This window comes from Salmo trutta, chromosome 12 (genome assembly GCF_901001165.1).
Source record: "Salmo trutta chromosome 12, fSalTru1.1, whole genome shotgun sequence".
NCBI lineage: Eukaryota > Metazoa > Chordata > Actinopteri > Salmoniformes > Salmonidae > Salmo > Salmo trutta.
In genome coordinates, this window is record NC_042968.1 from 44507475 (window position 1) to 44522791 (window position 15317).

The window sequence follows — 15317 nt, forward strand, 5'->3', positions numbered from 1 at the left end:
AGACAATATCACCCAGGACCCAGACCCTCTCTGGTCCAGTCCATGAAATACAATATCACCCAGGACCCAGACCCTCTCTGGTCCAGTCCATGAGATACAATATCACCCAGGACCCAGACCCTCTCTGGTCCAGTCCATGAGAGACAATATCACCCAGGACCCAGACCCTCTCTGGTCCAGTCCATGAGAGACAATATCACCCAGGACCCAGACCCTCTCTGGTCCAGTCCATGAGATACAATATCACCCAGGACCCAGACCCTCTCTGGTCCAGTCCATGAGATACAATATCACCCAGGACCCAGACCCTCTCTGGTCCAGTCCATGAGATACAATATCACCCAGGACCCAGACCCTCTCTGGTCCAGTCCATGAGATACAATATCACCCAGGACCCAGACCCTCTCTGGTCCAGTCCATGAGAGACAATATCACCCAGGACCCAGACCCTCTCTGGTCCAGTCCATGAGAGACATGGAATGGTTGATTCACTGGACTGTCATCAGAGCCTATGTTTATCCATCCAGCCCTTTGTACAGGCCATAGAGTGTGTATTTGTGTGGCAGCCAGACTCGGCAGCCTTTGATGATTGGGACTGAATCCCTGAAAGGATCCCAGGTGTCAGAGCCCAGCATAGGGGAGCATGGGTCAGGGGAGGACAGGACGGGACGGAGGGACGGAGGTGATGTAATGCTGATGAGATGTAAAGTAATGTCAGCCATCAGTTTGTCATTGTCACACTGGAGGAGCGTATTATTCAGCTAAATCCCACACCTGGTGCCAGTCACCATATAGCTCTAGTCACGGTCATCTGAATATCAATCCTCTCTGTTTCATTATATATTCTTTGGCAGACAAAGCTGTAGCAGCGAAGTATTGTCCAGACCAGTAGAAACAAATAGCACCCACCCACTTCAACGTCAGAGGAGGCTGGTGGCTCCTTAATTAGGGAGGACGGGCTCGTGGTAACGGCTGGAGCGGAATCAGTTGAATGGTATCAAATACATTAAGCCCAATGTGAATTTTTTATTTTTATTTAACCTTTATTTAACCAGGAAAAGCACATTGAGAACCAGAGTCTCTTTTTCAAGGGAGACCTGGCCAAGAAGGCAGCAACAATCAATACATTACATCATTAAAACATACAACAATACAATACAACAACATGATCCAGCCTGGTGTCGTTCCGTTCGCTCCGTTCCAGTCGTTATTATGAGCCGTCCTCCCCTCAACAGCCTCCTGTGCTAAACACACAGGCAATGATTACCACACAGCATACCATTCTTCAGTTGTCAAAGCTTCATGTTTAGCCTACATGTTAGGTTATGCTAAATTATAGCGTTTGTTTGTCAATGGCCCTCGACAACAGAGTACCAACCAGCTAACAAGAATGTTTTGCTTCATTTTACACACACACACACACACACACACACACACACACACACACACACACACACACACACACACACACACACACACACACACACACACACACACACACACACACACACGAACCTTCAGCTCCCTCCACAGATTTTCTATGGGATTAAGGTCTGGAGACTGGCTAGGCCACTCCAGGACCTTAATGTGCTTCTTCTTGAGCCACTCCTTTGTTGCCTTGGCCGTGTGTTTTGGGTCATTGTCATGCTGGAATACCCATCCACGACCCATTTTCAATGCCCTGGCTGAGGGAAGGAGGTTCTCAACCAAGATTTGACGGTACATGGCCCGTCCATTGTCCCTTTGATGCGGTGAAGTTGTCCTGTCCCCTTAGCAGAAAAACACCCCCAAAGCATAATGTTTCCACCTCCATGTTTGACGGTGGGGATGGTGTTCTTGGGGTCATAGGCAGCATTCCTCCTCCTCCAAACACGGCGAGTTGAGTTGATGCCAAAGAGCTCCATTTTGGTCTCATCTGACCACAACATTTTCACCCAGTTGTCCTCTGAATCATTCAGATGTTCATTGGCAAACTTCAGACGGGCATGTATATGTGCTTTCTTGAGCAGGGGGACCTTGCCGGCGCTGCAGGATTTCAGTCCTTCATGGCGTTTTGTGTTACCAATTGTTTTCTTGGTGACTATGGTCCCAGCTGCCTTGAGATCATTGACAAGATCCCCCTGTGTAGTTCTGGGCTGATTCCTCACCGTTCTCATGGACATTGCAACTCCACGAGGTGAGATCTTGCATGGAGCCCCAGGCCGAGGGATATTGACAGTTCTTTTGTGTTTCTTCCATTTGTGAATAATCTCACCAAATGTTGTCACCTTCTCACCAAGCTACTTGGCGATGGTCTTGTAGCCCACTCCAGCCTTGTGTAGGTCTACAATCTTGTCCCTGACATCCTTGGAGAGCTCTTTGGTCTTGGCCATGGTGGAGAGTTTGGAATCTGATTGATTGATTGCTTCTGTGGACAGGTGTCTTTTTTACAGGTAACAAGCTGCGGTTAGGAGCACTCCCTTTAAGAGTGTGCTCCTAATCTCAGCTCGTTACCTGTATAAAAGACACCTGGGAGCCAGAAATCTTTCTGATTGAGAGGGGGTCAAATACTTATTTCCCTCATTAAAATGCAAATCAATTTATAACATTTTTGACATGCGTTTTTCTAGATATTTTTGTTGTTATTCTGTCTCTCACTGTTCAAATAAACCTACCATTAAAATTATAGACTGATCATTTCTTTGTCAGTGGACAAACGTACAAAATCAGCAGGGGATCAAATACGTTTTTTCCCTCACTGTAGCTAGCCAGCCAGTTTTAGAAGAATGATTCCACACATTTTTCAAATTAACTGTCAATATGCCAAACAATGCAGTGAATCCACAACCGTACACTGACTCAAATCAAACATTATCTCAGCCTCATTACAAAATGTGTAGAATAGCATGAGATTAGCTATAAAACTGCACATTTATCTCTCTGTCCCATGGCAATATGTGTAGAATTGCAGGAAATTAGCTTTAAAACGGCAACATTTTCTCTCATCCTCAGGGAAAATGTGTAAGATAGTAGGAGATATTTTTTCTCTTTGCCCCAAGTTAGTGGTTTCCCGGGGCTTTCTCAGATCTTGCGGGGGCCCCGCGACACTGCAGTACACCACTACTCACAATACACCCTCCAACACACCAACACAGACTCTGCAACACACACTCTGCAACACACATTCTACAACACACCCTTCAACACACACCCTCCAACACACCAAAACACACCCTCCAACACACACCCTCCAGCACACCAACACACACCCTCCAGCACACACAACACACACTCTGCCACACACACTCTACAACACACACTCTACAACACACACTTTACAACACACACACTGCAACACACACACTGCAACACACACACTGCAACACACACACTGCAACACACACTCTACAACACACACACTACAACACACACACTACAACACACACACTACAACACACACTCTACAACACACACTCTGCAACACACACACACTACAACACACACACTACAACACACACACTACAACACACACTCTACAACACACACTCTACAACACACACTCTACAACACACACTCTACAACACACACTACAACACACACTCTACAACACACACTCTACAACACACACACACTACAACACACACACACTACAACACACACTCTGCAACACACACTCTGCAACACACACTCTGCAACACACACTCTGCAACACACACTCTGCAACAAACACACTACAACAAACACACTACAACACACACACTACAACACACACTCTACAACACACACTCTACAACACACACTCTACAACACACACTCTACAACACACACACTACAACACACACACACTACAACACACACACACTACAACACACACACACTACAACACACACACACTACAACACACACACACACACTACAACACACACTGCAACACACACTCTGCAACACACACACTACAACACACACTCTGCAACACACTCTACAACACACACTACAACACACACTACAACACACACTCTACAACACACACACTACAACACACACACTACAACACAAACACTCAGGACAACACACACTCAGGACAACACACACTCAGGACAACACACACTCAGGACAACACACACTCAGGACAACACTCCTGCAATCAGGCGCTGATGAGTGTGGAAGAATCGTGACACTGCACTAAATTAATGTCTTGGGTCAATTGGGGCGTTTGACAGCCCTTCACATCTAGGCTGATGGATACCCAAATGGCTCCCTACTCCCTACCCTCTATAGGGCCCTGGTCTAAAGTAGTACCACTATATAGGGAATAGGGTGCCATTTGGGACCTAGATTCTCCCATGCTAGTACGGGGTGTCCTAAGTCATTCTGTAAAGCATCTGGGTTGTCATTTCGTTTTTTCAGCAGAGAAATGGTTGAGTATGATTTATATGCTAGTCATTTTTACAGGGTGGGTCCCAAATGGCAATAGGGTGTCAACTGGACAATAGAGGACGATATTGCTACTCCTATTTGCCATATCATCTTCAATTTAAGCCTACTAGAAAGTGTGTGCCCTCAGGGCTGGAGGGAAGCTAAAGTTATTCCCCTACCAAAGAATAGAAAAGCCCCAGTTACTGGCTCAAATAGCCGATCAATCAGCCTGTTACCAAACCTTAGTACACTTTTGGAAAAAATGGTGTTTGACCAAATACAATGCTTTTTTACAGTAAATGAATTGACAACAGACTTTCAGCATGCTTATAGGGAAGGACATTCAACAAGCACAGCACTTATACAAATGACTGATGATTGGCTGAGAGAAATTGATGATACAAATATTGTGGGAGCTGTTTAGTTAGACTTCAGTGAGGCTTTTGACATTATCGATCATAGTCTGCTGCTGGAAAAACATATGTGTTATGGCTTTACACTCCCTGCTATAATGTGGATAAAGAGTTACCTGTCTAACAGAACACAGAGGGTGTTCTTTAATGGAAGCCTCTTCAACATAATGCAGGAATCAGGAATTCCCCAGGGCAGCTGTCTAGGCCCCTTACTTTTTTCAATCTTTACTAACAACATAAAGCCATTTGAGTAAAGCCAGTGTGTCTATGTATGCGGATGCCTCCACACTATACACATCAGCTACTACAGCAACTGAAATTACTGCAACACTTAACAAAGAGCTGCAGTTAGTTTCAGAATGGGTAGCAAGGAATATGTTAGTCCTAAATATTTCAAAAACTAAAAGCATTGTATTTGGGACAAATCATTCACTAAACCCTTAACCTTTATTAAATCTGGTAATGAATAATGTGGAAATTGAACAAGTTGAGGTGACTACACTTCTTGGAGTAACCCTGGATTCTAAACTGTCCTGGTCAAAACATATTGATACAACAGTATCCAAGATGGGGAGAAGTCTGTCCATAATAAAGCTCTACTCTGCCTTCTTAACAACATTATCAACAAGGCAGGTCCTATAGGCCCTAGTTTCTACCTTCTTAACAACATTATCAACAAGGCAGGTCCTACAGGTCCTAGTTTCTACCTTCTTAACAACACTATCAACAAGGCAGGTCCTACAGGTCCTAGTTTCTACCTTCTTAACAACACTATCAACAAGGCAGGTCCTACAGGCCCTAGTTTCTACCTTCTTAACAACACTATCAACAAGGCAGGTCCTACAGGTCCTAGTTTCTACCTTCTTAACAACACTATCAACAAGGAAGGTCCTACAGGTCCTAGTTTTGTGACACCTGGACTACTGTTCAGTAGTGTGGTCAGTACCACAAAGAGGGACTTAGGAAAATTACAATTGTCCCAGAACATGGCAGTACTGCTGGTCCTTAAAAGTACACGGAGAGCTAACATTAATGATATGCATGTCAATCTCTCATGGCTCAAAGTGGAGGAGAGATTGACTTCATCACTACTTGTTTTTGTAAGAGGTGTTGACAAGCTGAAAGCACTGAGCTGTCTGTTTAAACTACTAGCACACAGCTCAGACACCCATGCATACCCCACAAGACATACCACCAGAGGTCTGTTTAAACTACTAGCACACAGCTCAGACACCCATACATACCCCACAAGACATACCACCAGAGGTCTGTTTAAACTACTAGCACACAGCTCAGACACCCATACATACCCCACAAGACATGCCACCAGAGGTCTGTTTAAACTACTAGCACACAGCTCAGACACCCATACATACCCCACAAGACATGCCACCAGAGGTCTCTTCATAATCCCCATGTCCAGAACAGACTATGGGAGGCTCACAGTACTACATAGAGCCATGACTACATGGAACTCTATTCCACATCAGGTAACTGATGCAAGAAGTAGAATCATTTAGAAAACAGATACAAATACACCTTATGGACTGTGAAGAGACACACACACAGGTACAGACACACACATATGCACACAAGCGCTAGCACACTGTTAGGTTGTAAATAAACAGAGTAAAAACTCACGGACGCTTAGTACAGCTCATTCCAGGCTGTATTACAGCTGGCCGTGATCGGGAGTCCCATAGGGCGGTGCACAATTGACCCAGCGTCATCTGGGTTAGGGTTTGGCCAGAGTAGGCCGTCATTGTAAATAAGAATTTGTTCTTAACTGACTTGCCTAGTTAAATAAAGGTTAAATAAAAAAATATATAAAATAAAAAAAAAAAGCTTATTCACCTACTGGGTCATACAGCTGCATAAGACAAAGAACACATTCACACAAGTACTGCTATTTTAGCCTTTCTCCTATGCTGAGTCTCCTCCTACACATCTGAACAGCCAATACATCTCTGTTGCTATCCAGAAGATTAGTGATATACACTACCGGTCAAAAGTTTGGACACACCTACTCATTCAAGGGTTTTTCTTTATTTTTGCTTTTTTCTACATTGTAGAAAAATAGTGAAGACATCAAAACTATGAAAAAACACATATGGAATCATGTAGCAACCAAAAAGTGTTAAACAAATCAAAATATAAATTTAGATTTGAGATTCTTCAAAAAAACACCCTTTGCCCAATGACAGCTTTGCACACTCTTGGCATTCTCTCAACCAGCTTCATGAGGTAGTCACCTGGAATGCATTTCAATTAACAGGTGTGCCTTCTTAAAACTTAATTTGTGGAATTTCTTTCCTTCTTAATGTATTTGAGCCAATCAGTTGTGTTGTGACAAGGTAGGGGTGGTATACAGAAGATAGCCCTATTTAGTAAAAGACCAAGTCCATATTATGGCAACAACAGCTCAAATAAGCAGAGAAACGACAGTCCATCATTACTTTAAGACTTTGAAAGTTTCTTCAAGTGCAGTCGCAAAAACCATCAAGCGCTATGATGAAACTGGCTCTCATGAGGACCGCCACAGGAAAGGAAGACCCAGCGTTACCTCTGCTGCAGAGGATACGTTCATTAGAGTTACCAGCCTCAGAAATTGCAGCCCAAATAAATGCTTCACATAGTTCAAGTAACAGACACATCTCAACATCAACTGTTCAGAGGAGACTGTGTGAAGCAGGCCTTTGAGATTTTTGGTTCCAACCGCTGTGTCTTTGTGAGACGCGGTGTGGGTGAACAGATGATCTCCGCATGTGTATTTCCCACCGTAAAGCATGGAGGAGGAGGTGTTAAGGTGCTTTGCTGATGACACAGCAAAGCACCTGTGATGTTTTTAGAATTCAAAGCACAATTAACCACCATGGCTACCACAGCATTCTGCAGCGATACCCCATCCCATTTGGTTTGGGCTTAGTGGGACTATCATTTGTTTTTCAACAGGACTGGCTCCAGGCTGTGTAAGGGATATTTTACCAAAATGGAGAGTGATGGAGTGCTGCATCAGATGACCTGGCCTCCACAATCCCCTGACCTCAACCAAATTGAGATGGTTTGGGATGAGTCGGACCACAGAGTGAAGGAAAAGCAGCCAACAAGTGCTCAGCATATGTGGGAACTCCTTCAAGACTGTTGGAAAAGCATGCCAAGAGTGTGCAAAGCTATCATCAAGGAAAAGGGTGGCTACTTTGAAGAATCTCAAATATAAAATATATTTTGATTTGTTTAACACTTTTTTGGTTACTACATGATTCCATATGTGTTATTTCATAGTTTTGATGTCTTCACTATTATTATACAATGTAGAAAATAGTAAAAAAAAGAAAAACCCTTGAATGAGTAGGTGTTCTAGAACTTTTGATCGGTAGTGTGTGTTCTTCATCTAACCAAGACCTCTGCCCAAATCCCCCCAATAGAGTTCCAGACACTTGTAGAATCTATGCCATTGAAGCTGTTCTGGCTCAACGCCCTATTAAAACACTTTATGTTGGTGTTTTCCTTTATTTTGGCAGTTACCTGTTCTAACTAATATCACTGTTGTTATAATCCTGTCTTTGGCTCATCAGTAGACACCCATTATGCAGCCTCTACCCAGCGGGCAAATGTTGGCATGGGATTTCATAAAGACATTATTTTCTGGTTGAAACAACATATTTTTTCTGGACTACAAAAAAAGGACAACAAACCCTTCCTTTTTACAATCAGAATACAACCTGACCATGAAAAGTCATTCAGTACATTTTGCCCACTGGGGAAGTGCATTAAAAGTCTGCCTTTTCTCCTCTCTCTGGTTCCTATTGTAAACGTGTACTAAAATATTCCTGTATTTACAGAAGAACAGTGGACCTTCACCACCTGATCCACCCCAAAACAATGTTTCACCAGAACCCAAACCACAACCTCAAGACTCACCCCAGAAGAGAGACAGAGAAAAATTGAAGGTCTCAACACTCTTTGATTGTGATGTCATGATCAGGTTGTGTACTGATTGTAAAATTATGGTTTTTGGGGGGGGGTTTAGATGTCATTTTAGTGACCAGCAAAAAGAAGGCTTTACCTGAATGTAACCTGGCGTGATCTGCCGTGGCTTCAACCCTGTTGTGTGTGTGTGTGTGTGTGTGTGTGTGTGTGTTGTCCCAGGTGAAGCCCACTCTCCAGAGAGGAGGCAGTAATGCTTCTCTCCACAACAGCACCAACAGAAACACCATCTTCCAGCTCATGATCCACACACTGGACCCTCTGGGAGAAGGTACTTTAGATCAATCTCTATTATTTCAGGGACCGCTATGGTCCTAATCTATGGTCCTAAACAATGGTCCTAATCTATGGGCCTAATCTATGGTCCTAAACAATGGTCCTAATCTATGGGCCTAATCTATGGTCCTAAACAATGGTCCTAATCTATGGGCCTAATCTATGGTCCTAATCTATGGTCCTAATCTATGGTCCTAAACAATGGTCCTAATCTATGGTCCTAAACAATGGTCCTTATCTATGGTCCTAATCTATGGTCCTAATCTATGGTCCTAATCTATGGTCCTAAACAATGGTCCTAATCTATGGACCTAATCTATGGACCTATACTATGGTCCTTCCTGTACAGTAGCAGGGACCAGGAAGCTATGCCTCCTGGGAGGAGCTACAGAACCATATATTATAGCTATTCAAGTCAAATCAAATACATATTTTTGGTCACATACACATGGTTAGCAGATGTTAATGCGAGTGTAGCGAAATGGTTGTGCTTCCAGTTCCGACAATGCAGTAATATCTAACAAGTAATCTAACAAATTCACAACAACTACCTTATACACACAAATGTGAAGGGATAAATAAGAATATGTACATATAAATATATGGATGAGCGATGGCCGTGCGGCATAGGCAAGATGCAGTAGATGGTATAGAATACAGTATACACACATGAGATGAGTAATGTAGGATATGTAAACATTATTAAAGTGGCATTATTTAAAGTGACTAGTGATACCTTTATTAAGTCCATTTATTTAAATGGCCAGAGATTTGAGTCTGTACTGCATGTTGGCAGCAGCCTCTCTATGTTAGTGATGGCGTTTAACAGTCTGATGGCCTTGTCACTACTGCCACAGGGACCTTCTATATTCACTACTGCCACAGGGACCTTCTACATTCACTACTGCCACATGGACCTTCATTATTCACTACTGCCACAGGGTCCTTCTACATTCACTACTGCCACAGGGACCTTCTACATTCACTACTGCCACAGGGACCTTCTACATTCACTACTGCCACAGGGACCTTCTACATTCACTACTGCCACAGGGACCTTCTATATTCACTACTGCCACAGGGACCTTCTACATTCACTACTGCCACAGGGACCTTCTACATTCACTACTGCCACAGGGTCCTTCTATATTCACTACTGCCACAGGGACCTTCTACATTCACTACTGCCACAGGGACCTTCTACATTCACTACTGCCACAGGGACCTTCTATATTCACTACTGCCACAGGGACCTTCTACATTCACTACTGCCACAGGGACCTTCTACATTCACTACTGCCACAGGGACCTTCTATATTCACTACTGCCACAGGGACCTTCTATAATCACTACTGCCACAGGGACCTTCTATATTCACTACTGCCACAGGGACCTTCTACATTCACTATACCCTCATAAAGGTCTACACGAGGAGTTATATTGTTGAAACAATTGTTTTAGAGCTTCAACGGAAACAGAACTCTGCTCACTCTGTTATTCTCTCAAAGGACAAAGGTTGATGACCATTGATGACACCAGTCAAAATAGTTCCTTGCAGCTTCACAGCATCATCAGACTGTTAGCTTCACAGCAGCATCAAACTGTTAGCTTCACAGCAGCATCAGACTGTTAGCTTCACAGCAGCATCAGACTGTTAGCATCACAGCATCATCAGACTGTTAGCTTCACAGCATCATCAGACTGTTAGCTCATCTTCACACCAGAATCAGACTGTTAGCTCAGCTTCACAGCAGCATCAGAATGTTAGCTCAACTTCACAGCATCATCAGACTGTTAGTTCAGCTTCACATCAGCATCAGACTGTTAGCTTCACAGAAGCATCAGAATGTTAGCTCATCTTCACACCAGCATCAGACTGTTAGCTCAGCTTCACAGCATCATCAGACTGTTAGCTCACCTTCACAGCAACATCAGACTTTTAGCTTCACAGCAGCATCAAACTGTTAGCTTCACAGCAGCATCAGACTTTTAGCTTCACAGCAGCATCAGACTGTTAGCTTCACATCAGCATCAGACTGTTAGCTTCACAGCAGCATCAGACTGTTAGCTTCACAGCAGCATCAGACTTTTAGCTTCACAGCAGCATCAGACTGTTAGCTTCACAGCAGCATCAGACTGTTAGCTTCACAACAGCATCAGACTGTTCGCTTCACAGCAGCATCAGACTATTAGCTCAGCTTCACAGCAGCATCAGACTGTTAGCTTCACAACAGCATCAGACTGTTAGCTTCACAGAAGCATCAGAATGTTAGCTCATCTTCATACCAGCATCAGACTGTTAGCTCAGCTTCACAGCATCATCAGACTGTTAGCTCACCTTCACAGCAACATCAGACTTTTAGCTTCACAGCAGCATCAAACTATTAGCTTCACAGCAGCATCAGACTTTTAGCTTCACAGCAGCATCAGACTTTTAGCTTCACAGCAGCATCAGACTGTTAGCTTCACAACAGCATCAGACTGTTCGCTTCAAAGCAGCATCAGACTATTAGCTCAGCTTCACAGCAGCATCAGACTGTTAGCTTCACAACAGCATCAGACTGTTCGCTTCATAGCAGCATCAGACTATTAGCTCAGCTTCACAGCAGCATCAGACTGTTAGCTCAGCTTCACAGCATTATCAGACTGTTAGCTCAGCTTCACAGCATCATCAGACTGTTAGCTCAGCTTCACAGCAGCATCAGACTGTTAGCTTCACAGAAGCATCAGACTGTTAGCTTCACACCAGCATCAGACTGTTAGCTTCACAGCAGCATGACTATTAGCTTCACAGCAGCATCAGACTGTTAGCTTCACACCAGCATCAGACTATTAGCTTCACAGCAGCATGACTATTAGCTTCACAGCATCATCAGACTTAGCTTCACACCAGCATCAGACTGTTAGCTTCACAGCAGCATGACTATTAGCTTCACAGCATCATCAGACTGTTAGCTCATCTTCACACCAGCATCAGACAGTTAGCTCATCTTCACAGCAACATCAGACTTTTAGCTCAGCTTCACAGCAGCATCAGACTTTTAGCTTCACAGCAGCATCAGACTGTTAGCTTCACAGCATCATCAGACTGTTAGCTCAACTTCACAGCATCATCAGACTGTTGGCTCAGCTTCACAGCAGCATCAGACGTTTAGCTCAGCTTCACAGCAGCATCAGACTTTTAGCTTCACAGCAGCGTCAGACTGTTAGCTTCACAGCATCATCAGACTGTTAGCTCAGCTTCACAGCAGCATCAGACTGTTAGCTTCACAGAAGCATCAGACTTTTAGCTCAGCTTCACAGCAGCATCAGACTTTTAGCTCACAGCAGCATCAGACTGTTAGCTTCACAGCAGCATCAGACTATTGGCTCAGCTTCACAGCAGCATCAGACTGTTAGCTTCACAGTAGCATCAGACTGTTAGCTCAGCTTCACAGCAGCATCAGCCTGTTAGCTTGGCTTCACAGCATCATCAGACAGCTCATATTCACAGCATCATCAGACTGTTAGTTCAGCTTCACAGCAGCATCAGACTGTTAGCTTCACAGAAGCACCAGACTATTTGCTTCACATCAGCATCAGACTGTTAGCTTCACAGAAGCATCAGACTATTAGCTTCACAGCAGCATCAGACTGTTAGCTCAGCTTCACAGCATCATCAGACAGTTAGCTCAACTTCACAGCATCATCAGACTGTTAGCTCAGCTTCACAGAAGCATCAGACTATTAGCTTCACAGCAGCATCAGACTGTTAGCTTCACAGCAGCATCAGATTGTTAGCTTCACAGCATCATCAGACAGTTAGCTCAGGTTCACAGCAGCATCAGACTGTTAGCTCAGCTTCACAACAGCATCAGACTGTTAGTTTCACAGCAGCATCAGACTGTTAGCTTCACAGCAGCATCAGACTATTAGCTTCACAGCAGCATCAGACTGTTAGCTCAGCTTCACAGCATCATCAGACAGTTAGCTCATCTTCACAGCATCATCAGACAGTTAGCTCAGCTTCACAGCAGCATCAGACTGTTAGCTCAGCTTCACAGCAGCATCAGACTGTTAGCTCAGCTTCACAGCAGCATCAGACTGTTAGCTTCACAGCAGCATCAGACTATTAGCTTCACAGCAGCATCAGACTGTTAGCTCAGTGACACACACAGTCCAGTACAAGGAGAGACCTAGAGATAGTGCTATTGAGATAAAGAGATTGGTCGGCCAGAGGCTGGCTCTTATCCAGCCTTTATTAGCCTGTATTGAAAGCTGATTAAGGATCAGAGTGCTGGGAGGGAGGAGGCTGCATGGGGACAGGTCTGGCTGCCTGGTGGCCTGAGGACTCAGTCAAGGTCACTCCAGTAGAGGACAGAACAGTCACATCCCTGTAATCCAGGAACACAGGTGGACTTGACCTCTGCTCTTCACTTATCACACAACATGAGTCTCTAGTGTAAGGTAGCGCCAAGGTGTTGAGAGGCTTTTGAATCAGGTCTCCCCCCAGGACCAGGTTTGGAGAGAGCTGCTCTAATGGCTACTCCACACCATAGCTCTGGATGTCAGGGACTTGGGGGAACTGGTAAATACAGAGGCTGACTGAATATCTCTCCCACAGAGATCCTATTAAATGACTTCTAATGTGTAATTCTATGGTGTCTTCCATCGTCCTCTTATTCCAGAGACAGGATTTAGCAGAGATGTTAGAGGCCCTGGTCAGAAGAGAGTTAGACAAGGTAAGAGGGATGTCAACATGTCACCTCTTCCTCATGTTGTCACCCTGTATTGTCACTTCACGCCAGCCCTTCTGAAGGGTTTCCATTGTTAGTACATAGGACATCAGTCTACTATCTATCACTCCAACTTCCATTGTCCTACCGAGAGTTACTGAGTATCTCTTCATCTTCTGTCTACTATCTATCACTCCATCTTCCATTGTCCTACCGAGAGTTACTGAGTATCTCTTCATCTTCAGTCTACCATCTATCACTCCAACTTCCATTGTCCTACCGAGAGTTACTGAGTATCTCTTCATCTTCAGTCTACCATCTGTCACTCCAACTTCCATTGTCCTACCGAGAGTTACTGAGTATCTCTTCATCTTCTGTCTACTATCTATCACTCCATCTTCCATTGTCCTACCGAGAGTTACTGAGTATCTCTTCATCTTCAGTCTACTATCTATCACTCCATCTTCCATTGTCCTACCGAGAGTTACTGAGTATCTCTTCATCTTCAGTCTACTATCTATCACTCCATCTTCCATTGTCCTACCGAGAGTTACTGAGTATCTCTTCATCTTCTGTCTACTATCTATCACTCCATCTTCCATTGTCCTACCGAGAGTTACTGAGTATCTCTTCATCTTCAGTCTACTATCTATCACTCCAACTTCCATTGTCCTACCGAGAGTTACTGAGTATCTCTTCATCTTCAGTCTACTATCTATCACTCCATCTTCCATTGTCCTACCGAGAGTTACTGAGTATCTCTTCATCTTCAGTCTACTATCTATCACTCCATCTTCCATTGTCCTACCGAGAGTTACTGAGTATCTCTTCATCTTCAGTCTACCATCTGTCACTCCAACTTCCATTGTCCTACCGAGAGTTACTGAGTATCTCTTCATCTTCAGTCTACCATCTGTCACTCCATCTTCCATTGTCCTACCGAGAGTTACTGAGTATCTCTTCATCTTCAGTCTACCATCTGTCACTCCAAAACAGACGTTTTCATCTCAACTGTATCTCACTCTTCCCTAGAAGAGGATGCTAGTATTCATGCCTGCTCAGCTCATTTTCAGTCAATACTATGAGGACGTGGTTGTGTTTTGTTTGTGTGATACAGTAACTTCGGTTGTGTCTATGGCTCTGCTCATATTTCCTCATACATTACTCTACATGAGGCAGTGGGTGGATATGTTGTGTATCTGTGGTAACTGGTCATTTTACCTGACGTATCTCTGCCAATTAGAAACAACAACCTTTAATGGGGAGGTCAGGACTGAGGTGTCGGTGCAGGGGAAAGGTAAGGCCAACGTTATCCATATATTTAGTGCTTGATTTGGTTAGCGTCTGTGAACGTTCTCCTAACGTTTTGTATAAACGTTGCCTTTGGTGGATGTTATACTTTTTGTTCTGTGAATGTTCTCGTAACATTCTGTTTACACGTTGCGTTTGGTGGATGTTATCATTTTTTTGTTCCGTGAATGTTCTTGTAACGTTTTGTTTACACGTTGCGTTTGGTGGATGTTGTCGTTAT

At 43.9% G+C, this 15317-nt stretch overlaps 1 protein-coding gene across 4 annotated transcripts in view; it reads left to right on the plus strand.

Annotated features, from left to right (window-relative positions):
- The window catches only part of LOC115203613 (sodium/potassium/calcium exchanger 1), a 44860-nt gene that overhangs the window by 10279 nt on the left and 19264 nt on the right, over positions 1–15317 (plus strand). The window contains exons 4-7 of one of the 4 annotated variants that reach the window (XM_029768440.1): positions 8651–8758; positions 8958–9066; positions 13739–13792; positions 15030–15083. In XM_029768440.1, the coding sequence (XP_029624300.1) occupies positions 8651–8758; positions 8958–9066; positions 13739–13792; positions 15030–15083 (325 nt within the window). The remainder of the gene's footprint in view (positions 1–8650; positions 8759–8957; positions 9067–13738; positions 13793–15029; positions 15084–15317) is intronic. The other 3 variants (XM_029768443.1, XM_029768441.1, XM_029768444.1) reach the window with 3 other exon arrangements.